The 27,927-nt window shown below is 35.0% G+C and overlaps 6 protein-coding genes and 1 long non-coding RNA gene across 7 annotated transcripts; 4 read left to right on the plus strand and 3 right to left on the minus strand.

The window, feature by feature from the left end:
* Positions 1 to 6,534: 6,534 nt before the first annotated feature.
* Positions 6,535 to 7,849, minus strand: LOC111214076. The gene is made up of 2 exons (XM_022716112.2): positions 7,438 to 7,849; positions 6,535 to 7,363 (listed from the first exon to the last, which is right to left on the minus strand). Exons 1-2 carry the CDS (start codon positions 7,577 to 7,579, stop codon positions 6,705 to 6,707), a joined length of 801 nt encoding a protein of 266 aa, XP_022571833.2. The 5' UTR covers positions 7,580 to 7,849; the 3' UTR covers positions 6,535 to 6,704.
* A 663-nt stretch (positions 7,850 to 8,512) lies between these two features.
* Positions 8,513 to 13,250, minus strand: LOC111214075 (ribosome quality control complex subunit NEMF-like). The gene is made up of 14 exons (XM_048775961.1): positions 12,947 to 13,250; positions 12,748 to 12,860; positions 12,586 to 12,682; positions 12,384 to 12,508; positions 11,829 to 12,300; positions 11,556 to 11,741; positions 11,174 to 11,467; positions 10,936 to 11,088; positions 10,692 to 10,846; positions 10,492 to 10,597; positions 9,479 to 10,393; positions 9,299 to 9,380; positions 8,918 to 9,202; positions 8,513 to 8,828 (listed from the first exon to the last, which is right to left on the minus strand). The coding sequence occupies exons 1-14, from the start codon at positions 13,049 to 13,051 to the stop codon at positions 8,635 to 8,637; spliced, it is 3,282 nt and encodes a 1,093-aa protein (XP_048631918.1). The 5' UTR covers positions 13,052 to 13,250; the 3' UTR covers positions 8,513 to 8,634.
* Positions 13,251 to 14,571: 1,321 nt separating this feature from the next.
* On the plus strand, positions 14,572 to 15,751 carry LOC111214077 (nifU-like protein 2, chloroplastic). The gene is made up of 4 exons (XM_022716114.2): positions 14,572 to 14,812; positions 14,881 to 14,974; positions 15,047 to 15,357; positions 15,477 to 15,751. The coding sequence occupies exons 1-4, from the start codon at positions 14,714 to 14,716 to the stop codon at positions 15,663 to 15,665; spliced, it is 693 nt and encodes a 230-aa protein (XP_022571835.1). The 5' UTR covers positions 14,572 to 14,713; the 3' UTR covers positions 15,666 to 15,751.
* Positions 15,752 to 16,696: 945 nt separating this feature from the next.
* On the plus strand, positions 16,697 to 18,867 carry BNAC03G27560D (uncharacterized protein At5g49945). The gene is made up of 3 exons (XM_022716111.2): positions 16,697 to 17,742; positions 18,153 to 18,356; positions 18,450 to 18,867. The coding sequence occupies exons 1-3, from the start codon at positions 16,768 to 16,770 to the stop codon at positions 18,678 to 18,680; spliced, it is 1,410 nt and encodes a 469-aa protein (XP_022571832.1). The 5' UTR covers positions 16,697 to 16,767; the 3' UTR covers positions 18,681 to 18,867.
* Positions 18,868 to 19,507: 640 nt separating this feature from the next.
* Positions 19,508 to 22,806, plus strand: LOC111214078 (pyridoxine/pyridoxamine 5'-phosphate oxidase 1, chloroplastic). The gene is made up of 13 exons (XM_022716115.2): positions 19,508 to 19,952; positions 20,037 to 20,075; positions 20,221 to 20,388; positions 20,461 to 20,566; positions 20,641 to 20,786; positions 20,859 to 21,101; positions 21,275 to 21,363; positions 21,510 to 21,560; positions 21,649 to 21,739; positions 21,815 to 21,919; positions 22,002 to 22,072; positions 22,166 to 22,261; positions 22,409 to 22,806. The coding sequence occupies exons 1-13, from the start codon at positions 19,665 to 19,667 to the stop codon at positions 22,467 to 22,469; spliced, it is 1,554 nt and encodes a 517-aa protein (XP_022571836.1). The 5' UTR covers positions 19,508 to 19,664; the 3' UTR covers positions 22,470 to 22,806.
* A 742-nt stretch (positions 22,807 to 23,548) lies between these two features.
* Positions 23,549 to 26,049, minus strand: LOC106448164 (transport inhibitor response 1-like protein). Its single transcript, XM_022716116.2, has 3 exons — positions 25,352 to 26,049; positions 24,780 to 25,281; positions 23,549 to 24,697 (listed from the first exon to the last, which is right to left on the minus strand). Exons 1-3 carry the CDS (start codon positions 26,029 to 26,031, stop codon positions 23,939 to 23,941), a joined length of 1,941 nt encoding a protein of 646 aa, XP_022571837.1. The 5' UTR covers positions 26,032 to 26,049; the 3' UTR covers positions 23,549 to 23,938.
* A 690-nt stretch (positions 26,050 to 26,739) lies between these two features.
* On the plus strand, positions 26,740 to 27,914 carry LOC106449432. The gene is made up of 2 exons (XR_001289158.3): positions 26,740 to 26,963; positions 27,522 to 27,914. It is a non-coding gene; the product is annotated as an uncharacterized LOC106449432 (long non-coding RNA).
* Positions 27,915 to 27,927: the final 13 nt, after the last annotated feature.

The following is a 27,927-nucleotide window of genomic DNA, read 5'->3' on the forward strand; positions in this document are numbered from 1 at the left end:
TTTTTAGTTGATGTTGTCAAAAAAAAAAAATGTATAACTGTATCAAATTAAATAACCGTAAATGCCTTTTATGAATCAATATATATTTGTAACTTCATGTCCACAATTCTCGGCTCTCACCACTTCTTTCCCGTATGGCTGCTTTGCGTATACATAATACGGACAGATATATATATACAACAATTATTCTTTCCTTTTGGGTTTTTAACAGATGTAGATTGTTAACTATAATATTATTCTATTATACCAAAATTATGATTGAAAACTGTTACATGTTATTCGGTTCCGTTTGCTATGTAAGTATTCCACCCAAATTATTTATGTATGCTATTTAATAATCTGAACCTTTTTCTGAGAATTTCAACCTTTTATTTGATTAATATAACATGGTACTCTATATAATTATTTATATATGCAGTTACATTATTGATACATCTTTCTAAAATGATATGTTAATTACTCATTATAGTTACGACTATAAATATAATAACTGAATATATTAAAATATTAAAAATATATTTTTCAATAATTTTGTTTTTCACCTTTTCTAAATAAAAATAAATAAAAATGTATTTGAAAATTAAATTCAAATACATTTTCAAAATTTAAAAAATTATATTCATCTGTTTATATAAATATTCATCTACTCTAAATATTAATCTATTTATATAAATATTTATTCTATTAAATTAGAATCATGACCACTTTATATAAGTATAGTCCAACAATAAAAATTCATGAATCAATTAAGATAAATAATTAATATAAATAGTTGTTTATAAGAAAATTTAAATGATTTAATCTCTCTACTCTATTAAATTAGGAACATTATATTATTATAGAAGTATTACTTATAAAATTATATTCTATGGGTTTTAGTTTAATGGATTTTAAATAGGTTATTCGATTAAAAATATTTATTAAATGTGATTTTACTTAAAGTTAGTGAAGACCATTTACACACACACACATATATATATATATATTTAACAAAATATATTAAAAGTTTTTTTTCATATATTTTTCAAAGATTTTGTTTGGCTTTCGGTGTAGGTTGGATTTGATATTGATTTTCGGATATCACTTTAAAAACCGTTCGAGTATATAGACCAAACCTAATAATGAGACTTTGATTTTCGGGTGAATTTCGAGTCTGGGTTTTTGGATACAAATATTCTTAACTAATTATGTTAGGTAACTATAAGAAAATATAATATGTTGCCAAACTTTAGGAATATATTTTAAAAATAATTTCTGAAATACATATGACATAAGTGTATATTATGCAACTTGACATATTTAATATAGTTATCAAAAAATATGTTAAATTAAACTAATATTAAATAAAAATATGATTACAAAAAAACACAAATTTAAAAATTAAATTTTAAAAAATTATATATATATATATACCCGCCCTTTCAAAAGGGCGGGTCAGAATCTAGTTTTCTTATAAAGTATTAAACTTAATCATAATTCTGTGGATTCTTATATTATACTTCATCTCTTTAGCAGTATAACAATTCAATTGACAAAAAACTAGTAGAAGCAACGTAGAGATTTTTTGTTACTAAATGCTAGGATTCGCAAACTAAATGAGATATATTGCTCAGTCAAAAAAAGGAAATAAATTGTCAAAAAGTATTTCATTTGCAATTAATCATATTTAAAAAAATCTTATACACGACACACAACAGCTGTATAATAATAGTTGACTTAAATGATAAATAAATTAATGAAAGTTTATTAAATAGAAGTTTTAAACAGTTAAAAGTTTGTCAGCTAATTTTGTTGCAAACTAGACTAACTTTTCAACAAATTTTAGTAAAACTATTTAATTAAAGAAAAAGAGAGATTTGTAAATAATCCGATATTACCTTTTTTTTTTCTAATCCGATATTACCTTCTTTCTTAATGTGACACTTTTCTTCCAACTAATGCTAGGACTGTGTGAATAAAATCCGTAGACAAAAAAATATTAATAAATAAAGTAAGTCGTAAATAATATACTATGTATACATTATTTATTTTTAATTTTCTACATATTGTAAAATAATAAATAAATATTGAAATAATTGAAAAGAAAGTAACTATTACATATATATTAAATTGGCACAAACACATTAATCAAAATAATCAGTCTTTTTATTTACCATATGTTTATGATAAATAAATCAAAACAATTATATTTTCGTATTTTATATGGTATATTGTTAAATTTAAATAATATAAACATACATATATAATATACTTTTTGATTATCTAATAAATGAGGATTCATATGAAAATGATTATATGATCATTTGTATTTTTTTATAAAAAAACGTTTTAAACTGGTGAAAACAAAAATTTTAGTGTAAATTTTTAATAATTTTCGTAATTTGTAATTGTATTTAAAAATTCAATGGTAAATTAAGTCTTAATTCTTGTTCAATACAAATTTAAGAACTAAAATATTTATTTTTATATGGTATGTAATTTAATTTAAACATTATTAAATATATGTATTTTTAATATAAATATCTATTAAATAAAGATTTCTATTCTTATGGTTTTATGTTCATTTGTATTTTGTTATAAAAGATATTTAAACTATTGATTTAAAAAAAGTGGGATTTTTAACCATTTTAGTAATTTAAAGTCGTTTTAAAATTTTTAAATATAACATATACGAAAAATATAAATTTTATTATATTGTGAATATAATTTTTTAATTTATTTTAATAATATAAAATTAAACAACAATAATGAAGGACATAAAAATTATTACCAAATATTTATTATTCAAAATCATTAATTGCAATATATATTTTAATTTGAAATATATTTTAACATAGGTAGCTATAGTTAGAAACAGATAATAATAATAATAATAATAATAATAATAATAATAATAATAATAATAATAATAATAATAATAACCGTTGATTAAATATAAGTTTCAAACAGTCGGCTAATTTTGTTGCAAACTAGACTAATTTTTCAACAAATCAAAGTAAAAATATTTAATTAAAGAAAAAAGATAGATTTTGTAATTCATCCGATATTACCTTCTTTTTTTGTAATCCGATATTACCTTCTTTCTCAAGCAATGTAACACTTTTTGCAACTAATGCTAGGACTAGGAATAGGATCCGTAGACAAAAACAATAATAAATAAAGTAAGTCGTAAGTAATATACTATGTATGTCCTTTTGACTGGCAATGTAGTATTTAAATTGCAATTAATCCTAATTAAAAACAATGATAATCATTAGCACACGACTCACAATGGCAAATCTAACACAAACCGTGTGGAATGGTGGTGTTTTAGAACAAGAAGTAACAAAGCAGCAAAGACAATGTCTACACGTTACTTGCATATTTTTCTATCATCATGTTTAATATGAAAACTCAGGGCCTCCAGGATTGCATCATTTTTACATTTAAAACCCAAATTAAGTATGTGAACAAAGTAACGTACCGACACGCCTTAAAAATAAGCATCAAGACACAATAAAAAAATCTCATCAAGACACAACATTCTTATTTAACACATAACTAGATTTTGATATGCGCTTTCAAAGCGCGAATCGTTTTTATTTTAAAATTCTATTTAAAAGAAACAAATATTATAAAATGTAATTTTTTCATAAATGTTATATTTTTTATAATAAATTTATAATTTTCCTGGTAATTAATTTATTTTTAATGATTGTATATGTGTAGAAGTATTAATATATTTTGAGAAGGATTTAAAAAGTGGTACATTTATAACTAATAAACTTAGTTATGCAGTGTTATTATAATTTTAAAGTTGATCATATATACAATTTTAACTGACTATAAAATATTATTTTTACAAATTTAATACATTTTTATGCTTCATTATACATATTTTGTTTTTATGAAATTAAAATTCATATTAAAACTGAATCTAATAATGAAACTAAAAATAAAATAAAAGGCAAAGTGTTTAACAATATGAGCTTATATTTTATTATATCTGAAAAATACACTATATATTGGAATTTAAGATGAAAATAATATTTAAACTCGGCCCAATATATTAAAATTTGTACTGACAAAACATGTAACATCGTCTGGATTTACCAAAAAAAAAGTAAGTTACAGATAAAATGGTTTCGAAGAATATGAAAACATTGTTAAATTCTAATTACCTCCTTTTGGGTTTGTTTGAATAATGATATATTTGAACTAATTATTATAAGCTTTTTGGTTTATCATTTAATAAATCAAACAGTTTTTAGTTTATACATAGTTTACATATACTAGAATGGTAATGTATTATAAATACTTTTTCAGTATACTCTTAAATAACTAAACCTCAAAAGTGTATGTCAATAAAATAAGAAATTTGTTTTGTTGTTCTAGAATTAGATGATTTTTAGACCGAACTAGTGCTGACAAAAAAAAAAGAATTTAGACCATACTGATGAATATATACTAGACATACATTTTATATTTCGAGTCTGCACTTATATTCTATAACAACTTGATATATTAGATTTGAACACTAATAAGTGAATAGAGTCTGCCGGTGATTTTCTACATAAAAAAAATTGATTCATGGATATGTATCTAGAGTAGAACAAATTTTTACAGATGTCCATCTTTTTAAATTGCCACTTATGTAATTCACTGAATTCACAGAAGAAGTTAAAAAACTCATTTATGAGAAACATAAACAAGAACAAAAACACAATTTTATAGAGGTAGAAAATAAAATTACTTATAGAGAGTCAATAGTAAACAAATCGAGAGTAGAAAATCTAATCTCTTTTCCTCATTTTACAATCGATGTTGCCTATATGGTTTTGTGATTTGTGTCAGCCGCAAAACTTAATTTTTTGTGCATATAAAATCTAAAAAATAATTAAAATGATTTGTAATACGTTAACCCTTCAACAACGATGATACATTTAAGAGACCAATATTTGTATTTGTCATTTTACCATCGATAAAGATTATACTATTGCAAAATGTTATAACTATTTAATAAACAAACATTAGTATAAAAAACTCACTCCGCGCATGCGTACGGGTTATCATCTAGTATAATATTATGTACAAAAAAAAATTTATTAAACAGTTTATTCTACTCTATATGTAAATTACAAAAAATAAAAATATATATGAGAATTTTTATAAAACCATCGGTTTATGAGTTTACGTTGAATACAAGTTAAATCAAACACCTCCGCGGGGGCGCGGATCAAGTTCTAGTTATTATTATGGTAATATAATTATTGATGTGATGTATTGTTAAAGATAATATAATTAATGAAATTGTTAAACTGAGTGAAATATGAAAAGACAATTAGTGTAATTATATTAATGAAATTACTAAAAAGATAATATACTTACTTTTTATATCGATATCCATGTTTCTAAGCAATTTTATTTATATTGCTATTCATGTTTAGTACCAAAAAAAAATATTTCAGTTTTAATAATATAGGTGTACAAGTTTGGTTCATAAGCACGTTCATTGACATTATATTCATTTGTTTTGTTGGTGGATATTCTATATGTGTTCTTATGCATTCTTTAATAATGTCTATTACATATGGTATATATATACTCTCATGGCTGCTGGTTGTGACATCTCTTTTGGCTATATATTGCAAGTCATTCAATGGTGTCTCTAAATTGGCACAAAAACCTTATCCTAGTTTTACCTATGGAATTGTTAAACAATTATACGTAAAGCTGTTCTCCACATCCTTACAGTAGAGTCCAATTTTGTGTAGAATTCTATGCAAAAAGTTTCAGGTCTAGACTTCATCACATTAGCATAGACAATTGAGTATAGGTGAAAATCTTCAATAAAGTTTTCTTGTAATCTGCCGCATTGTAACTCCAAGCAAGATTCTAAATCAAAGACTTCTTTCCATGTCTGATTCTTCAAGTTCTAGTAGATGTGTCTCACACATATTCTATACTCAACCCAAAGATAATTCGACCTTGACAACACTAATCAATTAAAAACATACCGGTTTGCCAAATTGTGATGGGATGGGATGTGACAGAAACCCAAGACTCTACAAGCTTGTACTGAATCAATCTAAACAAGGAACGAAAAGGTTTTTATAGTCTAAGCATGAAACATATGAATTCACAATGATTTGCTAATTCTGTGGACTTACACCTTATCTGTTTTAGAGATTGACAAAAAAAGAAGAAGTTTATTACTCTGAAATGCCTTTGTTAGATTAGAAACATACGAATAGCTGCTTTGTTCAAAATTCAATCAGCCTTCAAATAAATAGCCAACAATTATCAGACTCAAACTGAGGCTGAACTTGAAATTGCAACAGAGAACTAAGACATTTCATATACCAGAAAAGAAATCTTCTTCCTTCTATAAAATAATGGAAACAAAGTCAACAAGTGTTTAAGATCTATGGGAAAATATTACCAGTTAAGTTCTTCTGGGGACTCTGGAACAAAACATGTACTCTAAGAACCAAGCTTAGCTAAATGAAGAATAATGTGATTTTGGGCAGCAAACAAATGGTAAGAGTCAAACAATTAAGAGAATCCACAAATTCTTTTCAGCTTTACAAAACATGTACAATAAAACCAAACCTCTTGCAGCCTTTGGTAAACTTCAGATATCGCAAACTGTAAAACAACAAAACAAAAGACCATATATATACATACATAGATACACAGATGGTTGCAAATGTTAAGCAGAAATATCAGAGACGAAATCCATGGTTCCTAGGACTCTGAGGAACACTGCTTGCTCTCCCCCAGAACCTACGTTCCTCACTGCACCCGTACTTTCCATTACCCCCGCCCTGTGGATCCCCCCAGCCCGCGCCTCTAGGGAAATCCAACGGTGGAGGTGGTGGTGGACGCAGCCTACAAGTCAAGTAATTAGGTTGCTGAAAGTAAGCACTGTGGTGGTGGTGGTGGTGGTGATAGTTATGCTGCTGCTGTGAGATGTTAGGACTGCTCCGTACTCTATGCATCGGGTAAAGCCGGCTCAACTGGTAGCTACTACCCATCTCAGGCTGCTCGTTACCGTACCCATCTGGTGACGATTCAGATTTGGGAGAGGAGGAAGCAGAGAGGGTGAAAGAAGGCCGTGTTTTGATTTTGCGAACAATGCCGTTGATGGCTTCGATGTAGCGCTGCTCTATCGTCTGTGGCTCCATAGGAGAACCTAACTGAACCGCTGGAAACAAGAAGGTTCTGAGCTTGGGAGTCTCCTGGTGACGGTTGTATTCGTCCATCATGTGTTTCAGATCTTCGTCCGACTTTACGGAGACCAACGCGTCGAGATCTTCAGGGATGATTTGGTACTTGAGCACCATGTCGTTCTCTGTCATCTCCGTGAGCTTCTTGGTGAGTTCTGGTAAAGACGGAACAAGAAGATTTAAATATTCGATATGGTGATATTAATGGAAGAGTTGATTAAAATTTTACCGAGGAAGGTGATGTCTGGAGAGACGGCGATGACGCGAGTTTCGCCGCCGACGTATTTGAGAAGGCCGTCGGAAGGACGAGGGAGGATTTTGCCGCCGAAACTGCACATGAACTTCACTTTACTCCTCCCTCCGATTGACATTTTTGCCGCCCACGATCTCTTTTTTTTTAAGGTTTCTTGTAAAATTAAATATTAATATATATATATGTATAGAAAAGAAAATGGATGCCCTAGCCTCTTCCTTCTTCGGACGATGTTTAGAGAGACTAATGCAATTAGTTTTCTTATGAAGAAGAAAGAGGAAGAGAAAAGGTTTTTGATCAAATTGAATTTTCCTGACTTGTTTCTACAAAGGAAAACAAAAAAATGAGGACGAAAGGTTTTTTTTTTAACATAGCAGCAAAATAGGAATCGTTGCCGTAGAATTCTCTTTATTTTGAGATTGATGCCTATTTATGGATTTGTATCGGAAACACCCAAACAATATGCAAAAAAAAAATTGTGATTTCTTTGGAGAATCTTCGGAGAATATTTCCTAAATGCCTTGAGAATTTTTCAACTTTCATTTTTCTGAATACTTTTGAAACTAGATTTTAGATAATATAATTTTTTCTAACAATATAATATAATTGCGGAAATAAAATTTAATATTTACAAATGTATTTAGGGGTCAATTACTGATTTTATTTTTTCTGATATTAAATTTTATTATTAAGATTTTACCATCTAAATTTTTTAAAAATTGATGTCATCTAAACTGAATTTAAAAATCTATTAAATTAAACCGAACTGAACTCAATCAAATCAAACTAATTTCTGTTAACTGCTGTTAAATTTTTCTTAAAACTAAATAAATTTACTCAATCCAAACCCAAATTTAAACCGAGATGTCCATTCTTTAAAAGTAACATTCATTCAATTTGTTTGGTATTTACTATTTACTAAATCCAAACCCTTTTTTTCAGTTCGGTTTTTAGTTTAGTTTGGTTTTAATTGGTTTGATTTTCTCAAATTGAACACTTTAAGTGTGTGAAGTGTGAACCAATGCAATAAATTCCATCAGCAAATCTTCGATAGGACGAATATTCTTATTTTCGTAATAAAATTTTATAATAAACTTCAACAACAGAAGTTCTCCAGTGAACACAAAATGCCACTAATCATTCCTTGAAAGATAACAAACGAAAAAATAAAACCTAGCCATGGTGTTTCCCGCTTTTCTTGCCCTTCTTCTGTTTCTGCTTCAATTGCGTCAACCCCGCTGCTGTGATCTTCACATTCCCTACAAGAGCAGCCATCAACTCCGGATCCGTACAAGCCTTCATCAGCTCTTTCTCCCTGACACTCGCTTCCGACATATGTGTGAACAGATTCATTGCGGTTTTTGCAGCTGCCCAAACACATAAACAATCATCAAATATAATAATCCAAAACCTCTACATTAAGGTTAAGATATCATAGGGAAAAAGTGTTTATTACCCTTTCCTTTCTTCATGCTCCCTGGGATCGCTTTGACTCTGTATTTATATGACTGGAGAGCGTTGTAGGGGCCGCACACAGGGACGGCATATAAGATAACGTCAGTTGGTAAAGGGTTACCAGTTAGGTAATCGACATCAATCAATTTTTCTTTCTCTTCCTCCCCAAGCTCATGAATATCATCTTCTTCCATTACCACTTTGTCCATTTCTTTCCCATGGCAGTCCCTAGCAAGATGTCCAACCTTCTTACACCTATAACATATTTTCACAGCATCTTCTGTCTCTGCACACAACAACCATCATCAGTATCATATGCATGGCGACTCTAATGAAAATATGTATGTGAAGAAACAATTTCAGACAGGTCGTATAAATTTACCTTCTGAAGGTTTCTTCTCTTCAGTGACTGCGGGCTTCGTACTCTGTGCTTCAACATCATTCTTCTGTGGCTTTCCAGAAGACTGCACATGGAAGAGTATTAAATTTTTCCCCAAATTTCATGGTCACTTTGAAAGAAAGAAAACGGAGAATGCAACTGAGTTATTCAGAAAGTACTTACTGCCAACAACGCCATTCGAATTTTTCTTTCTTCTTCGTCTTGATCAGCATATTTCTCCTTCATTTTCTTAAGTTTGCCCCTTTGCCCACGGCTAACTTTTTCCCCAGCTGGCTTGTTCTCAGGTATGGTCTTGTTGGCTTGCCTTGAAGAAGAAGAAGAAGCATTTTTTGCCTTGCTTTGCTGCTTTTCTTTCTCAGTGTTACCATCTGCGGCTGTAGTATCGCTAGAGACACTTTTTTCCTTCCGCTCCGGCTTTTCTTGGCCAGTGTAATCATCAGCGGCTGTGTTACCGCTTTCGCCCATCTTAAGCTTTCTTCTTTGAGCTTTTGATATGTAAGGCTTATCTCTCACAACTGATTTCTTCTCCTGCTCTTCCGACTCATCCTTTGATGTCTCTATTGTAGGGTTCTTGCCTGCCACCGTTGCAGTACCAAGACCAAGGGTTCTATCAAGAAGATCTTCAAGCTGTGACGTAGCTGCTGCAACGTTTTCTCCATCAATTCCAGATGAATTCATGTCCAAAGAAGAAGTATCTTGGCTCAATGCTGAATTTGATTCCAGTAAATTCTTTTCTCCTGCTGCAGAAACCTCTTCATTCTCTGCTTCGTTCTCTGACTCAGCATCTGAATGCTCATCAGGAGCATGCGTTTCCATGCCAACATCATTCATTCCTTCCTCTTCACCTCTTACCCTTCTTTCATTCAAATGAGCTCCCAAGGAACTCTCGTCCAATCGAAACAACAGTCCAAAACCCATTATAAGTGGGTGTGGGGGAAGGAAGTTTTTCTTACCTCGTATCATGAAACTTCCAACTGTGAGGTATTCCCCAGTAGGAGCTGTTTTACTGACCTGATGAGGATAAACCCACCATGCACTAGTGACAATCTTGGAATCCCAGGCCTGACTATGACAAACCTGCATCAACGAATTACATTTAAAGGTATGTCCTTAACACATTCCACATCATAGTCACACAATTCAACCCAACTTAAGTTGTGGATAAAACCGCTTACCGTAAAACATCCAGCTTGGTTTAAAGTGAGAGGCGGTACACTTAGTTCAGGTTTATGATTCTTTATCACAGTACTAGATGCTCCATGAAGCTCTGCATGCACATACCTAAAAAGCATGGTGAAACGAAACTTATGATAACAGTTGAAAATATAATACCAACACAAAGACTAAGAAAAGAACTCTATACATGAAAACTTACAGGTCTCCTTTTGACATGTAACGTTTAACTATCATCTCATTTTGCTGAGCATCACGACCACTGATGACCAAGTAGTTTTCACTGCTAATGAACCAATTGAATTTCTCAAACCAGTGAATCTTTCTCATGTGTGAAATAGTTGCAACCACTTTCTCCTATTAGACAGAAGAATGCAAATGATCAGTTGACTGCAAGCAAGAAGACACACCAACAAGATCAACGGCGATGAAGATGAAAGGATTACCTGAGAAAGCTGGTGGCGTGTCTTTTTCTCGGCTGCTTTAAAAGCCTTTTCATGAGCAGAAACAGTCTTCTCCTGCTTGGTTTCTTGTTTCTTCTTCATTTCATACCAGCGCCTGGCATTACCGTGCGCAGAAAGTGATAGGTCAACCTCCACCTACGGAAACCACAAAGCATGCCCCATATGTCAGAACAATTAAGAAGATGAGCTTATTTTATTCAATGTAGGGCGATATCAACACCTTTTCCACAGGGAGCGTCTTCTCATCATCATCCATTTCATCGAGATTGTTGCACAACAACAATGTCATGCAATTCTTCTCCAGGTTAAGTTTGTCAATTACTCCAGCAACCGGATTTCCTAGTTTTTTTTCCTCCTTGACCATACGAGCTAGATCGTCCCAGCCCATACCCTTTGCAAGCGCTACACGAACAGCTAATATGGCAGCATCTACATCTTCTAAGTTGTACTCGATCAATTCAGCCATATTAACACAACGGTCGACTTCCTTCTTCAGAATTTGAACACGGTTTTCCTACAACATGAGTACAGAAACATGGCACTTACATTTACAATGGAGAGAAGTTGTACAGGGGATATACGGAGATGGGAAGACCACAAACCTGATCCTGGCGAATCTTATTAAGTTTCTGACTGGCAGAATCTTCTTTTGCCTTTTGTTGGAATTCAGATCTTTGGCTCTCAATTTTGCTGTAGAACTCGTCTAAAGCCGCATCAAAAGTTTCAAACTTTTCATACACTCTTGATTTGAATTGGTTTAATAAGATTGGACAGAACTCATCATACATCTGCAGACAACCAGGCAAAAGAAAATCAAATATATATTTTATTGCCCTTTAAGAAAAAAAAATAGAAGACAAGAGTTAAATATTGACCTTCGTAACACCTCCCTGAGAAGACGTGTCATTCACCAACAACTGTTTCTGCATTAGAATATAACCTTCTGGAACTTTTTGACCATATATAATATCTTCAAGCCAATCTTCAAATACGATGACCGCTTGAACCAATAGCTGAATCTCATTATCATCTAACTTCTTCTCTTCTGAAAGTTTGGTACTTGGAACTAGTCCAGCATCCAGAATAATGTGCTCAGAGAGCTGTGGCCCGTACCCCAAAGCATCACCAAGAATATTCTTCAAGGTAAATTGTTTAGCTTCATTCGACTTCCCACCCTTCTTGCCACCATTCTGCTCTTTTGACTCACTATCTTTTGCTTCATGATCCTTTAGAGAGAAAACAGTAAGCGATTCCTGCAGCTTCGAAGCTGTGGTCCTCTCAAAGAGTCTACATATCTCTATAGGATAACGGTGGCGAGACATGATAGCAAAACCCTTATTGTCATCTCTACAAGAATTGCAATTAAACAATTCACTACAAAATCCACATTCAAACCAGAAGGGTTTAATGAAATGAATAGAAAAACGAACCTATGTGAGCGGAGGAGAGTCATAATCATATACTCGGAATCCGTGAGGATTATGTTTCCTTGAGCATACAGCTCCAATATAACATAGTGTGCATTAGCTCCCAGCCCAAACTGGAAGACAATGATCTGGAACCAATAGCAAAAAGCATCTTTTAACGAAAACAGAATGGAATCGAATCAAACTAGAGTTGAACTTCCATTACTCTATCATAACCAAGCTGCCGCACATCCTCAAGCCTCCTAGTCCGAATATGCTTTCTTAACTTCAAAGTAAACCCAGATGGAGTATTGCTCTTATCCCTACAAAGAAAATCAAATCTTCACTACTGCTAAAAAGAATCGGAAAAGATTGAGTGTTGTTATACCTGACATAAGCAGTGGTATGCAAACGAACACCACTTTCCATCAAGAGTAAGACCTTCTCGCTCTCACCAGATTCAGTGATGCCGCTACTATTCAACAGCTTGAACATATACGTCTGCAATCAATCAAACAAACAAAGAGTGTAACGGAAATCAAATCAAATCGGATTACAAAGAGTGTGCGTAGCGTAGAGATTTGTACCTTGGGAGATATATCATAGACGTTGGAGCATCTCATGCCGATCAACCGCTTCAAGCACTTGACCTCCGCGGCCACGTCGGCCGTGTTCATTCGCACCTTCACCATATCTCTTAACCTCGATTCACTGTGTTGATTGATGATCTCAGAACCTAAAATGAGATAATCGAATTTCTAGAACGACAAGAAAGGTCAGGGGGAAGAGGAAGAAGAGAAAAGAAACTTGTGAGCTTTGTATGTGGGTTAGGCCGAGTTATGGGCTTGCAACTTAAGGCATAGAAGAAAAAGAGAAACTTCTGAGCTTTTTGTGTTAAGGCTGAGGATAAGATTGATGGGCTCTAAAGTCTGTAGTTATAAGACTGGTTTGATCCGCGGATATTTTTTTTTTTGTTTTCATAATTAAAAATATTTAATTTATATGGTAAAATGATTAAACATATTATTTACAGTTTGATATTTTATATTGGTAAATTTGTAACAATATTGTTCTTTTGTTTGACATCATAAAGTATAATAATATATGTTTGTAATTGTATACATAATTTACATTGTTAAGGTATATTAATATATATCTGTGTATTTAAATTTTTAATTAAAAATAATTAAGTAGACAAACATTGTAAAAATGATTTATTTAATTTAAGACACCTTCTGCAAATCTAACACTCAAAAAACTTTGGTGGACCATATATATGTACCAAAAAATTCAGCAATTTATTTGGCGAGCCATTTTGAAAAAACTAATCTTGCTATTGAGAGATTCTAAAATAGATGTATAGAAGTGAATATAACTTTTCAAAGGTGTTGTTTAGCGCATAGAAAACTATCAATCGCATTCTCTTTGAGTGTGTACATTCAACAATTTACACCATTTCTATCCTTCATCTTAACATGCGGTTTGGAGGTTAGTGATATTCAACAATTTACACCATTTCTATCCTTCATTTTGAGATCAGAAATCGAACTTTCTGGTTTATCTGGTATTTGTGGAAATCCAGAAATAAAATTTGATTTGAACAAAATAGTTTATATCAGTTGGAAGGCTCTAAACGTGCAATACAATACAAGCTCTGTGAGAATGAATAAAATCACAAAATACCAACAAATCTGAAACAAGTAAACAAAGTGAATGTCATCCAACCACTTACGCCACCAACTACAATCTTCTAAATGGGAACGGAACATCCTTCGATGGGTTGACTCAAATGCAGCTTTGATGGAAATTTTTTCAAATTGATTTCAGTGGCAAAATCATGATGGATTGTTCAAGATCTTTGCGTTTTTCAACATTTTGGTGATTTCTCTAAAGAAATTATGTGTACAAAACAACAACCAAACTTAGTATTTATATAGAAACTAAATCAACTGCTTTCCCAAACAAAAATGTATATTTTTGGTAACCGAATGGATACTTGTCCATATTTACTAAATTAGAATATTATAAAATTTACATATAATATAATTGTATATAACTTCTTATATGTATGTATATATACTCATATAATGAATCCATTCTTAGAAATATTATTATTTTGATTTATTTCGTTTATATATATATATATATATTACATATTAATATCTGTTTTTTTTGTACAGATATGAGTATTTTTGCAAATCGAACATGAAATTGAATTAACGATAGATAGGCCCATGGAGATAACCTCGACAAAACATTGGGTGGGCCTACCGAAGTGTTTAACGATAAAAAGGAATCTCCGTCCTAAAATTCCAGAATCGATTAGGTTTTTTCCGACCAGAAAACGCTGAGAGATGCAATTGGTGGCGCTAAACCCGGCATCCATTCCCTGGTCGGCGACACACACCTCAGCCCTAGAGCCTTCCTCCTCTCGTCTTCTTTCTTCTGCTCAGGTCATTTTTTACTTTTTGTTCTTTTATACTTTTGTTCGTATCCAATCTCTGACCTAAGTTTATGGCAGAGTTTGAGCTCCCAACGCTCTTTACGTCTCGTAGCTAGATCTCGTAATCGATTCCCACGATTATCTCATTCTCTCTCGAGTCGACGATCCCAAGGTTAGAAAGACGACATCTTTATTGTGTCCTTCTGAGCTTATAAGCAACTAGTTTAACCAAAACGTTTTACAGTTGTAAAGGCAGTGGCAACCCCAGACCCAGTCTTGGAAGTACCCTTGACTGAGGAAAATGTTGAAAGCGTCTTGGACGAAATCAGACCGTACCTTATGTCTGATGGTGGGAATGTCGCATTGCATGAGATCGATGGCAATATTGTTCGAGTGAAACTGCAGGGAGCGTGCGGTTCATGCCCAAGTTCTGTTACGACAATGAAGATGGGTATTGAGCGTCGCCTTATGGAAAAGATCCCTGAGATAGTGGCTGTTGAGGCTGTTCCAGATGAAGAGACTGGCCTTGAACTCAATGACGAAAACATTGAAAAGGTATATGCTCTTCTTGCTTGCTTTAAGTATGTATATGTGCTGAAGGTGAACAAGTAGAGATCTTTATGTCTTAATCTTGAGACCACGTTTGATGTTGAAGCATTTTGTGAATTGTTTAGGTGCTGGAAGAAATCAGGCCTTACTTGATCGGAACAGCAGATGGCTCGCTCGAATTGGTGGAGATTGAAGAACCGATCGTGAAGATAAGAATCACAGGACCTGCTGCTGGAGTCATGACCGTACGAGTAGCAGTAACTCAGAAACTCAGAGAGAAAATTCCTTCAATTGCAGCTGTTCAACTAATATGAACTTGTCTCTTTCTTTGTATAGTTATTATATGTACAGATACTGTGTTTGACATTTGATATTTCTGCCCAAATGTTTTATTTTGACTTTGAGGGTGGATATGACTCGGGTTCGAAAATCCTGCTCTCCACATGTTCATAACAATCACTTTTAGTCGTAGGCCAATTGTTTGAATGCCTCTTATAATTCAACAAAAATTATACTATCCAATGAATGTCTTTTATTTTCTAATCGGTACAACCTTGTCAAAAAAGAAAAAAAAAAGACAATCAAAACATCAAATCAAAACATCAAATCATTATTTGTGTTTAGCTCATGGATCTATTGCAAAGTCACAGAGAACACATAGATGATAGAAAACATGATAATCAATTGCAAAGAATAATAAAAAAAGTTCATATATCTTTTTTTTTTTTTTTGAAAAGTGAAAAAGTTCATAATCTTTCAAGAGTATAAATTTGTTTCCCTTCAAAATCACTAGTTCTCTCTAAAGTTTATGTACTAACTAACATGTCTGTGAGAAAAAAAAAAACAATAATTGCACGTATGTGATAGCTCCATGTTAAAAAATGAGGATCCCTAGGTAAAATCGTGAAATATTGGAAATTTTTATAAAAATAGGGGTCTCTAGTGCATGCTTTTATGTAATCCGGATGTTCCATTCTGAAGCAATTACTCCATGGAAAAATCTCCAAATGTATTCAATTCAGCTTGTTTTGCTCCAAATGATCTTCATTCTATGTAAAGTCTTAGTTTAGTTAAACTAATTTAATAAAACTTATTTTGATTATTTTCTTTATTGAAATTTATTTTGTGAAAATAAACTAAAGAAAAAACATCTTAGAGATTTTTTTTATAAATTTTTGATAGTTTTAATAGTTTGTATTAGTTTAATAACTTTGAAATCCAATGCGTGACGGTTCACGATCAAACGACGCAAACCAGTTATTAGATTCAATCGGACTATTTAACCGATTGATGGTCGAACCCACGGTCCAAACCATCGGGTTGCTCCAGTGTTTTTAAAACACTGCCATATACATCGTCCCGAAAACAAAGTATCAGATTACATTACGATTTACTAGTGTTAGATCTTACCTCAAAATGACCCCCCGATCTTTCTTCTGCTTAACTCTCATTTTATGCCTTTCCTTTCACCTCCCCCATCTTCTCTCCGCTTCTCAATTCGAAGGATTTGATCCTGAAGACGACGACGATGCTTCCGACGATTCCTCTGATCTCCACCACTCTCTCCCTCCGCCCACCATCACCCAGTCCCACTCATCTCTTCCCGATCCACAACCATCTCCCGACGACCTTACCTCCGATCTCATCCCCGAGCCTCAGTCGGATCCCTCCTCCACGCCCTTCGATTTCTGGGATGAAGACGAGTTCGAAGGTCTGCCAGAGACGATTGACTCTCCACCGACTGCAGAAAACGCCACAGAGACGGCAGATCCAGAGACTACTACTACTACATCCACAGCTCAAGACGCCACTACTCCAATTATGAAGAAGAAGAAGTCGTACGCAATCGAGATCGCGTGCGTCTGTTTCTTAACGGCTCTCGGAATCAACTACTTCCTCGGTAAACGCGAGAACGAGCGCCTCGCTTTAGCTTGGGCCGCCAAATTCGCTTCCAAGGACACTATATTCCACAAGAATTTCAGCTTGCTAGGAGTTGGCGACGGGGTGGAGTCGCCGTTGCTGCTTAAAGAAGCGTTGAATGTGTTCAAATTCTACGCGAGCGGACGCAGGTACTGCCATGGATTGCTCGCCACCATGGAGCTTAAGAGCAGGCACGATCTGATCTCCAGGGCTTTCAACTTGGTGGTGCCTTGTAAAGATGAGATCACCTTTGAGGTTTACATGAACGAAGAGGCGATGGATCATGTCGTGTTTGCGATGGCTAAGAAGAAGGCGGCGAAAAGTATGCAGAAGGAGGTGAAGGATCTGCAGAGATTCGCCGGGATTGTGTCTCCTCCCGCCGGGAGGAAGTGGGTTTCGGAGGAGCTGAGTGTCGTAGCTGAATCTAAGGAAGTTGCTGGGGATATGATCACAGACACTGTGCTTGATCAGGTGAGAAATGTTCTCAGATTTTACAGTAGAACCGTGTCTGTGTGTTCGCTGGTGTGTTTTAGTTTGCAAGAATCACTTCTTAAGCCGTAGTTAGGAGCTTACCAGATTGAGAACTAGTAGTCACAGTTTGGCTCATTTTACTTGCATAGGCCTTGTTGCTTGTCCATATGAGGTTTAGTAAAGAACTAAGCATAATGAGCTTAATAATTCAGTGATGGAGTTTGGTCCATGGCTGTATCTCTGTTTCTATCTGTATAAGTGGCAAAAATAGGGAAAGCAATCGCCTTCAATATGAACCTTAATTCGATTCAACATAAATATTTGTTTTGATTAATGTTACACATTATGCATCTCTTAAGACGTATCTTTGCTGCACTAACCAAACACGGGCATGCGATGTAACTCTGTAGGTTTTTGGTGACAAGGCTATGGAGAAGTATGGGAAGAACTTCATGTCGATGCATATCTCTGACCAACACCCTGGCAAACACAGGAAGATGATGCTTTTCAAGTTTTCCTTACCAGATGCTAAGCACATGGATGATATCGTCCGGCTAGTGGCGCTAATTCCATACTACATCGACTTAGTAGGACGGTACAGACTCAGTACCCAGGTAAGGGGCAAACTTATTATGTATAGCCTCCTGGTCCGGAATTAAAATGCATTGCAAGGCTGAGTAGAGTATATGTCTCTTGATTGAATGAAGGCAAGGAATAAAACCGAGACCGGTAGGCAAAAGGCAGCAGAGGAAGCCTACAAGGAACTTCAGAACGCGAGGCAAGAGGCATTGCAGAAGAAGAAAGCAGAGAGGAAGAAACTGATGGAGGAAGCGGAAGCAAAGCTGAGCGCAGAAGTGATTAGGAAGAAAGAGGTTAAAGAAAGAGCAAGGCAGGTTAAAAAGGCAATGCCCAAAATTAAGATGAGTCGTGGTCACTAAGCTAAAAGTTCAATTTTTTTTGTTTCGTTAAGAACACTCTTTAAACTTAAAAACATTATCACGTGTTTTACTTGGTAGCTTCTTCTTTTGCTTTTCATTCTCTTATATGCATTGTTATACCATTTTTGAATGATGTTGGAGTTTTTTGATGTTGATGTGGAAAGCCATGTGAGAGCTTTGTGGAGTATATTAATGGCAAATGGCTGTATTCTGTTGAAATTTAGAAATACTGAACATTAGAGGATGAGAAAAGGATGACAAGAGTTTATGAAAGAGTAAAGTTCAAAAATGAAGCACAAGCAGAGTAAACCAAATCTTCATTAGTGTTAAGCTGGTGAGAGATCTTTAACAAAGAACCAAATCATATCACAATTTTGAGAAAACAAGCAGAGGAAACCAAAGCTTCATGAGTTGCGTACTTCGAGAAAATAAGTGAGCATAAAATCAATTAGTGAATGACAATGAACTAAACTGATCAAAAGATTGCTTTTCATGAAAGAAGGACAAAAAATAGTTTGAAAACAAATGATTTTGATTAATTTTGATCGAAAATGCTATATCACAGCCAAATCATTATTAACAGTTTATCTGGCTCATTTTTTGCCAATAAAATTAAATCAAATCAGCAAAACAAATCACTTAAACATCTTCGCAAATAACAATATGGTAGCAGATAATTTTAGATAAAAAAAAAACTTGGTCCAATTCGACATTAAATTTAAACTTAGAACCGAACAAAATTATAAGCATCTAAATATTTTTTGTTTGGCAATATTTCTGAAAATCAAATATGTAACCTGAAATTCCAAAGAACCCAAAATCGAACCGAACCATTTAAACCAATGTCCAGACGACAAAAAAAAAAAAAAAAAAACAATGTCCAGTCCTTCACGCCGTTGGACCCATAACAGATATGGATAACCGATCTAAATAAGCGGCTTATTATTGGAGTTTGGGTCAGAATGATGGATCTGTTGGGGCTAAATGAGGTCTGTGATTAGGCGTAGAGTCACAACAATGATATCTGCCTTCCTTCTCCAATCACCACCACTCTCATCAATCTCTCCCAAACACCACCAATACTCTCTTCTTCCTTTAACCACCCAGCGATTCCTCACTGCAAGCCACAGCTTTCGTCTACGAACTTTCTCTACCAGATCAATTCCAAACATGCAGGATTCAGCATCAGTATCTTACCTCTCGCAACGAGAAGCCGCGGAGATTGATGAGACCTTGATGGGTCCTCTTGGCTTCTCCGTTGATCAGCTCATGGTCTCTTCTCCCCTCCCCTCTTCTCCCTCTTCCGCTTTGGTTTCACCCGCCTGATCATGATTGGTTTTCTTATCCTTCTTGCAGGAACTGGCTGGTCTTAGCGTCGCTACTTCAGTTGCTGAGGTTAATTCAATCCCAATCTTTGTTTTGTTTTCAGTTAAAAAAAAAAGTGAAATTCTTCTTTATTACAGCAACCCAAAACAGATATGTAACAAAGTTCGAAGCTTTTTCTCTTTTCCCTAGCCTTAATATGTTTTTTTTATTACAGGTTTATAAACCAAGTGAATATAGTCGGGTTCTAGCAATCTGTGGTCCTGGAAACAATGGTGGTGATGGTCTAGTTGCAGCCAGGCATCTTCACCATTTTGGTTATAAACCCTCTATCTGTTATCCCAAACGTACTTCCAAACCACTCTATACCGGACTCGTCACTCAGGTTCGCCACCACACTACTCTTTATTTTTATTTTTATTATTATAGTTCTTGCTGACATGACTGTCTTTTGTAGTTGGAGTCACTATCCGTTCCTTTCGTCTCCGTTGATGATCTGCCTGAAGACTTGTCAAAGGACTTTGATGTTATTATAGATGCAATCTTCGGGTTTTCATTTCATGGTATCTATTCTCATTTGATTGAAAAATAATGTAGAAATTGCTTTTTTTGGGAAGTCACCATTTTGTACATGTAGGTGCTCCAAGGCCTCCTTTTGATGACATCATCCGGCGATTGCAGACCCTCCAAAAACGCCCTGTCATCGTCTCTGTGGACATTCCCTCTGGTTGGCACGTTGAAGAAGGAGACCATGAAGGTGGAGGAATTAAGCCTGATATGTTGGTATGCCTCTTTTAATCATATATCTGTTTCCATCATACTACTTTATCAATTGAATCTTTCAACTCTTATTAGGTATCTTTGACTGCCCCAAAGCTATGTGCCAAGAGCTTTTCTGGCCCTCATCACTTTTTAGGTGGGAGGTTTGTACCACCTTCTGTTGCAGAAAAATACAAGCTCGAGCTTCCTAGCTACCCTGGGACATCCATGTGTGTTAGAATTGGTAAACCTCCAAAAGTTGACATATCTGCTATGAGAGTGAACTATGTCTCTCCTGAATTGCTTGAGGACCAGGTTGAAAGTGATCCTGTTTTACAGGTATTGAAATGAGCAGAAACTTACATTGCTATACTACCCTTTCACTTTTGCTCAATTTTTATGGCTTTTCGGTTACTCGTTCTGCTAGATTACTCACTCACTGGCTGTTTAGTTATCGTGCTTTCTTATGAGATATGAGAGACCCTCCTCTTTTTTTTGTTTTTGTTTTGCAGTTCCGTAAATGGTTTGATGAAGCAGTTGCTGCTGGATTGAGAGAAACAAATGCCATGGCTTTGTCTACGACAAGCAAAGACAGAAAACCGTAAGTATACTTTGTTGTTCTAAGAGACTTCACTCCATGGAACAATATGTGGATGAACCATGTTCTAAAAGCCCTTTTTTTAATCTGCATAACTCTTATTTGTCAATTGTCAATATATTTTTCTTATGAGCCTGATTCTGCTGCAGATCATCAAGAATGGTTTTACTAAAAGGATTTGATGAGAATGGATTTGTGTGGTTAGTACATATCCTCTCCCTTTTCTTTTGAGAGTTTGGGATATGAAGATCCCTTTGATGTTAATTGCTTGAAATTGTAAAAATGAAGGTTCACAAACTACGAAAGTAAAAAAGGTTCTGATTTATCAGAAAACCCTTTTGCAGCACTTCTGTTTTACTGGGAGGACATGAATAGGCAGGTATGTGTTTTCATCTTGCCTTAACCTTTTTGTTCTGCTAAGTACTAATATCCGTTCTCACTGTAACAAAACCAGGTAAGAATTGAAGGACCAGTGGAGAGAATATCTGAGGAAGAATCTGAGAATTACTATCATAGTCGTCCTAGAGGAAGTCAGATTGGAGCTATTGTTAGCAAGCAGGTGCCTTATTAACTGTTGTTATATTTATCATTAATATGATTGTTGGATGGACTCTCATGCTTAAAATTTTGGTTTCTATCAGAGTTCTGTAGTACCTGGCAGGCATGTTCTATACGACGAATATGAAGAACTAACAAAAAAGTATTCAGATGGGTGAGTTACAAAATCTTTCAATCCTTCAAAAAGAGAAAAAAATAATTTTGATTTGATGTCCTTGATTGATTACTTTTGTCTTCTTGCTTGCAGAAGTGTGATACCAAAGCCTAAAAACTGGGGAGGATTCAGACTTAAACCAAACCTTTTCGAGTTTTGGCAGGGACAGCCATCTCGTTTGCATGACAGGTACCTCTTTACTTATATTGCAGTTTCGTGGAGACCAGTCAGGTCTCTGTCTATGTCTAAGGACATGTTTCTAGCTTGAAATGGGTCTCTTAATTAGGCTTAAAAACGTAGAAATGTTTGCTAACATATGATTGTCTGGATTCGCAGGCTGCAGTATTCTCTACAAGAAGGGAATCCTGCGTGGATAATTCGTAGATTGGCCCCATGACTTCTAGTCACTTCTTCCCTGTGAAGAAGATGATGGCTGTTTTGGTTTTATATCAACCACTGCACCGTGATAATAAGATTTTTATATAGATATATATATATATATATAGCATTGTAATGACTTTATTTCCATGTTTGTCACAAAAAAGTAAAGTGCTGTCCGGTTTAACACTGAATAAGGTGGTTTATTTCTTCTCAATTCTACTCATGTCATCAAAGGCCCATAAATTTATGGTTTGGCTTCTCTGTATCTCTCTCTGTCATAGTGTCTATATTGATGTTTTAATTGTTCAATCCAGACTTTAGATTATGTGTTCTAAAAAAAAGACTTCAGATTATTATTGTTTGTTTTTGTTTATCGAATTTAGAAACTGATCGAATTTGCTGCTGTATGTACTTTAATTTTGTTATCTAATTCTGCCCAGTATCGAAATTTTCTTTTGTATATACGCTATTGATGATGTATTTTCTGTTTTGACATATCTATACTACTACAGTACTACTGTTTTTAGTTCAATCAAGGCCTCTCAGTGGTTAATTTCAGCGTACAACTGAAGTTGAACAGGAGACATATTCAAAGACAAATGCATGTAACCAACTATTTAAGCAATTTATTTTTATTTATATATAAAATACTATTTGGAGGGAGAGGGCTGGAGATAGCAAATTAGAAGAATCGTGACCGTAGGATGAGGAAGCAACGTGATATAAATGATGGGAATATAAAACATTGGTGTTAAGTGGTTTAATGAGTAGGTATGATGATCACATCAAATGTGCCACCAATCCTAATTACTCTCTCTTAATCCACCACCATCATATCATTTTTGTCACCATCCTCTGCATTATTTCAGTTTGGTTTATGACCTTTAAGAAAATAAATGATGTGTCCTGTCAGTTTGAAAAAAGTGTAGTCTTTTGGGGACAAAGATAGCTTCTCAGAAGGCAAAAGGAGAGGTCTTCCTTTGGATAAGAACCTCACCTCATCTCTCTCCACCACAACCGAACAAAGCCAAAATCAAGTTGTACTAGAGTAGTAGAATCGAAATGATTTAACGGATTTAGATGAAATATCTCAAATAAATTGAAAATGGCAAGACGTCTCATTAGTTCTAAACAACAACTAGAAAGATCCAAAAGTGCAGCTTATTAGAAACATAAGAACCAACTCATCTGTCTAACTAACATCGATGCTCCCCAAAACATACATCCATTGTTCCACCTAACCAACCAAGAACTTTTAAACCAAAAAAAAAAACAGAAAGAAAATAAAATAAATAATGGTACAACAATCATGCATTATGCCCTTCGCAACTATCATCATCATCATCATCATCATCATCATTATCAACCATCATGCATTGTGTCTGTGACGCCACGATCATCATCTTCAGCGTTCCTACAACCTACCCATCATATTCATTCTCCCCTCTTTAAGCTCTCAGCAACACACGAAAATGCTCCTCCTTCCTATAAAATTGTGACAAACTGTGGTGCATCTTTCCTTGGACCATCAAGAGACCGATACATGTATAAAGTCTCAACAAACTCCCTGTTCTCATCATCATCATCGGAACCAATTACTTCCACAACTAGATTCGGCATTGCACGTGCAACATCCTTGCAGCATCCCATAGACAAGCTACATGCCGACATCCAAACAAACCTCATGTTGTAATACCGATGCATTCCAGAGCGTAACGCAACATCCCCAAACGGACTGTCTCTTATCTCGAGTTTCTGTAGTCTAGGGCAACCTTCGAGGACATGTCTCAGAGCCATGTCACTGTCCCCTGCAAAAGCCACTGAGAGAGTACGGATCAGTTTCCCATACTCACCCATATACCTAAAAGCTTGATCCGTAAGCAACCCGGAGACGGCGAGCCGAGTTAGTTTCTTGCAGTTTTTAACAATGGCACCAAAGCCCTCGTCCATTGCCTTTCCTGTCACATGGTCAGGCCTATGTCTACCCATTATGCAGAGCCTAAAGACAGTGAGCTCAGGACAGTTATGCGACATGGCTATGAGAGCGGCATTAGTCATGCGCTGGCAGAAGTAGAGAAGAGATTCGAGTTTTCTACAACCCTCGGAGATAGCTTGGAGGCCTAATTCAGAGACAGGACCTTCACTGTCTTCCCGGGGATCAAAAGGGAAGATCCGGAGCTCACGGAGTTCCTTGCAAGTCGCAGCAACTGCCTGCAGTCCTTCATCACATATCGAATCCAGAGCCTGCATTGTACAAGTTCGTTCAAGATAACGCATTTACTGAATAACTGATATCAAGTGTACACAGAAGTAGAAGGATACATACCCAGAAAATTTGGAGTTTGTGGCAACTGTGGATGATGGGCTTAAACATGTCAGGAGAAATGTTAGCATAACTGAAATTGAGAGAGGTAAGATTGGCGCAGACGGGTAAGATAGCAGGAAGGTACTCAGGCATTAACTCCCTGAACCCTGAGAGGCAGACTACAGATTTACAAGCACGGAAAGCAGCTGCGTAATCCGGCGGTTCCTGCTCGTCGCTCTGATCACCACGGCTAAAGGAGCCAGTGCCGAGACTCGTGAGCTGCGGAGCTCCAAGCAGCAGGAGGCGACGTACCTCCTCCAGAGACACAAACCTGTTCAGCCTAAGTTTCCTCAACGACGGCGACCTACCAACAAGACCCTCAAGGGCCTTGAAGTTGATGGGAGCTTCCACACAGTCAAATGCTAAAGACTCCAAACAAGTCACATCCTCCGGGAAACAAGAAACCCAATCCACTTCATCGTCAGTGACCTCTGACTCGATCAGATCAAGCACTTTCAGCTTTCTGAAACAACAAATCATCATTCAATAAGTCCATTCATCACTAACACTAACACAAGGTTAAAGCTTTTTACCTGCACTTGTTGGCAACGACTGCGATTCCACTGGTTCCAAACCCCTCACAGCAAACCAATACGAGCTCTTTGAACCCAGGGAAGGACTCAGCGAGAAGCGCTAGATCGTCATCAGTAACAAACATCCGCTTCAAATCCACCTTCTCGAGCCAAGGGTAAGCTTTAGCCATGGTGGATACCCAAGGCGCGAAATTAGCACCCCAATCAGGGGGCATGAGGTTGAAATCAGCGAATCTTGGTTTCCCTTTGAGGAGCAGAGACCTCACACGCTTGAATCTCTGAGTTAACCTAGCTGGAGAGAGCGCGTAGCAGTTCCCGATGAAAACCTCCGATCGAGTCAAGCCTTCGACTTTCCACCACAATTTGCAGACCAGAGAAGCTGCGTTGCGGTCGCATCTCGAATCGAGGAACTGTAGGACGTTCTCGAGGACGTTCTCGAGGACGTGGTCGGGGAAAGTCTGGGAGGAGGAGGAGGAGATGCAGTTCCGAGATTTGTTGGGAGAGCAAGGCGGCTGCGAGCGTAGATCCGACGGTGGAGATTGGTCTTCATCGTCCTCAGGCATTTCTCTTGTTTGATTTTGATTTCTTCGATTCAGATTAGAAGAGGAAGAAGCAGCTTTGTGTGTGTGTGTGTGAGAGAGAGAGAGAGTGGAGCTTTTCTCTCTCCACTTCGTCTCCATTATTTGTGCCTTGTTTTTTTTTTGTCTTTTTATATTATTATACAAAAATTAAATAATATCAACTTTTAATATAGCAAAATGTAACTCCTTTTCTTACTTGTATAGTCTCCATCAACTTTTACATACTCGTCCTTTTATTTTATCGAGATGTGTATTTTCGAAACGTTATATAAATAAACGAACACACAAAATAGTAAGAAAATCTACATTATCCGTTTCAATTAGACACCCGGTACTTGTTGGTTCCTTTTTGACGTAATAATTTCATTAATTTACCATATAAGTCAGAAAAAAAGACTAGAATAGCACTAAACCAAGTTTTTGTTCCCAAAGTAGCACTCAAGGTTCAAAATCACAAAAATAAGTTTCATTAAAGAGGTAAATATACACTTATACCCTTTGGGTTAATTAATCTAAACCTTAGGGTTTAGAGTTAAGGGGGTGGGGTTTTGGAATTAGGGTTTAAAATTTTATAAAAAATAAATACTAAAATAAAAAAAAAATTATAAAACAGTTTCAAAAATTATTTTTAAACTATAAAAAGAAAATTTGAAAAAAAATAAAATTTTTTTTTTAAAAAAAAAATTATAAAAATTTAGAATCTGAAAACATATAATCTGAAACTATAAAAAAAATTTATTTTTTTTTTTTTTATTTATTTTTTTGTTTTTGTTTGTTTATTTAATTTAAACCAAAAATATTAAGAACATTTTACCCTTCAATGAATGTCATTTTTGTGACTTTCTTCTTCTAATGCTCTTTTTGAGACATAAACTTCAAAATGTGCTATTATTGACAATTGCCCTATAAGTTAACTTGGCCTCTATTAATATCTCTTTTTGTTTTGTTTTTCTCCTCCATCTCTCTAGCTTTCTACCTTCCGATTATGTCTTTGGTGCGGCTCCGGTGGCTTCCTTAAAACATCAGAACCGGTTTGCTCTTTTCTATAATTTGTTTTATCTTTATCCTTATGATCTTATCTCGATGTACAAAAGAATTGTCTTTCGAAGGGTGAATAAAAAAACTAGGAAAGCTTTGTACTTGTGTGAAAAAGCTTTAGTCATTGATGTGTGTTAAGTGATAAAACTAGGAAAGCTTTGTGCTTGTGTGAAAAAGCTTTAGTCATTGATGTGTGTTAAGTGATGAGATACTTGGTGAAATACTTGAAATCTAGGTTCTATGGTGAGTTTTAGTTTTGGATTGAGTTATCGTAGAGAATTTATTGCAATGGAAAAAAGTGATATGTCTGGAGGGTGGTGCTTGATGTACACGTTACAAAACTGGTTGTATTTGATTTCTTGTTTCAGTGAATTTAAAAAGAGAAACTTGTGTCTTATTAATTTTTTACACTCTTCTAGATTCATCCGCACTTTCAATTGATATCAAAACGAATTTTCAATAAAAAATTATTTTTGTTTCGGGTAGATCAAAAGGGTGAGAACAAAAACTGGTTCATGAGAAATGACAAAATTTGGAATATGAATTGACAGAGATATAACAAGAAAGGATGTCTACGACAAGACCACCACGTCTTGACTCATCCATTTATGAATATTGGAAGGTATGTTTGCAAGATTTTATCATCGATCGGTCTTGATGAGAATTGTTGAAATTCTGTTGAGGTTGTTTGGCATCATCCGGTGATAATTGATGATAAGAAAGTTGAAGTACTTAAGCTAAGAGATCAATGGAGCACATCAGAGAATAAAACATCAAGTAGCAATTATAAGGCCAAAACTGCAATTTATAATGCTATTGATGTAAGCTATTTTAGTGTATTTCTCAATGTGCATAAGCTCAGAAGATATTGGAGAACATGTTTGAAAGTACTACAAATGTCAAACGAGTTAAGTTAGATATGATAATATCTAAATTAGATAATCTAAGTATAAACGT

Source organism: Brassica napus, chromosome A3 (genome assembly GCF_020379485.1).
Source record: "Brassica napus cultivar Da-Ae chromosome A3, Da-Ae, whole genome shotgun sequence".
NCBI lineage: Eukaryota > Viridiplantae > Streptophyta > Magnoliopsida > Brassicales > Brassicaceae > Brassica > Brassica napus.

Bases quoted from the DNA above. Each gene is read 5' to 3' on its own strand.
- LOC111214076 (XM_022716112.2), bottom strand. From the start codon at position 7,579: ATGTCAATCGGAGGGAGGAGTAAAGTGAAGTTCATGTGCAGTTTCGGC. The intron at 7,364-7,437 runs GTAAAATTTTAA...CGTCTTTACCAG, and splicing joins TCCAGACATCACCTTCCTCG to AACTCACCAAGAAGCTCACG.
- LOC111214077 (XM_022716114.2), top strand. From the start codon at position 14,714: ATGCAATTGGTGGCGCTAAACCCGGCATCCATTCCCTGGTCGGCGACA. The intron at 14,975-15,046 runs GTTAGAAAGACG...AACGTTTTACAG, and splicing joins CTCGAGTCGACGATCCCAAG to TTGTAAAGGCAGTGGCAACC. The intron at 15,358-15,476 runs GTATATGCTCTT...TGAATTGTTTAG, and splicing joins ATGACGAAAACATTGAAAAG to GTGCTGGAAGAAATCAGGCC.
- LOC111214075 (XM_048775961.1), bottom strand. From the start codon at position 13,051: ATGGTGAAGGTGCGAATGAACACGGCCGACGTGGCCGCGGAGGTCAAG. The intron at 10,598-10,691 runs GTAAGTTTTCAT...CATGCTTTTTAG, and splicing joins TACATGTCAAAAGGAGACCT to GTATGTGCATGCAGAGCTTC. The intron at 8,829-8,917 runs GTAATAAACACT...GTGTTTGGGCAG, and splicing joins GAGCATGAAGAAAGGAAAGG to CTGCAAAAACCGCAATGAAT.
- BNAC03G27560D (XM_022716111.2), top strand. From the start codon at position 16,768: ATGACCCCCCGATCTTTCTTCTGCTTAACTCTCATTTTATGCCTTTCC. The intron at 17,743-18,152 runs GTGAGAAATGTT...GTAACTCTGTAG, and splicing joins CAGACACTGTGCTTGATCAG to GTTTTTGGTGACAAGGCTAT. The intron at 18,357-18,449 runs GTAAGGGGCAAA...GATTGAATGAAG, and splicing joins GGTACAGACTCAGTACCCAG to GCAAGGAATAAAACCGAGAC.
- LOC106448164 (XM_022716116.2), bottom strand. From the start codon at position 26,031: ATGGAGACGAAGTGGAGAGAGAAAAGCTCCACTCTCTCTCTCTCTCAC. The intron at 25,282-25,351 runs GTAAAAAGCTTT...TTGTTGTTTCAG, and splicing joins GTCGTTGCCAACAAGTGCAG to AAAGCTGAAAGTGCTTGATC. The intron at 24,698-24,779 runs GTATGTATCCTT...TGTACAATGCAG, and splicing joins ACAAACTCCAAATTTTCTGG to GCTCTGGATTCGATATGTGA.
- LOC111214078 (XM_022716115.2), top strand. From the start codon at position 19,665: ATGAGGTCTGTGATTAGGCGTAGAGTCACAACAATGATATCTGCCTTC. The intron at 21,920-22,001 runs GTGCCTTATTAA...GGTTTCTATCAG, and splicing joins GAGCTATTGTTAGCAAGCAG to AGTTCTGTAGTACCTGGCAG. The intron at 22,073-22,165 runs GTGAGTTACAAA...TCTTGCTTGCAG, and splicing joins ACAAAAAAGTATTCAGATGG to AAGTGTGATACCAAAGCCTA.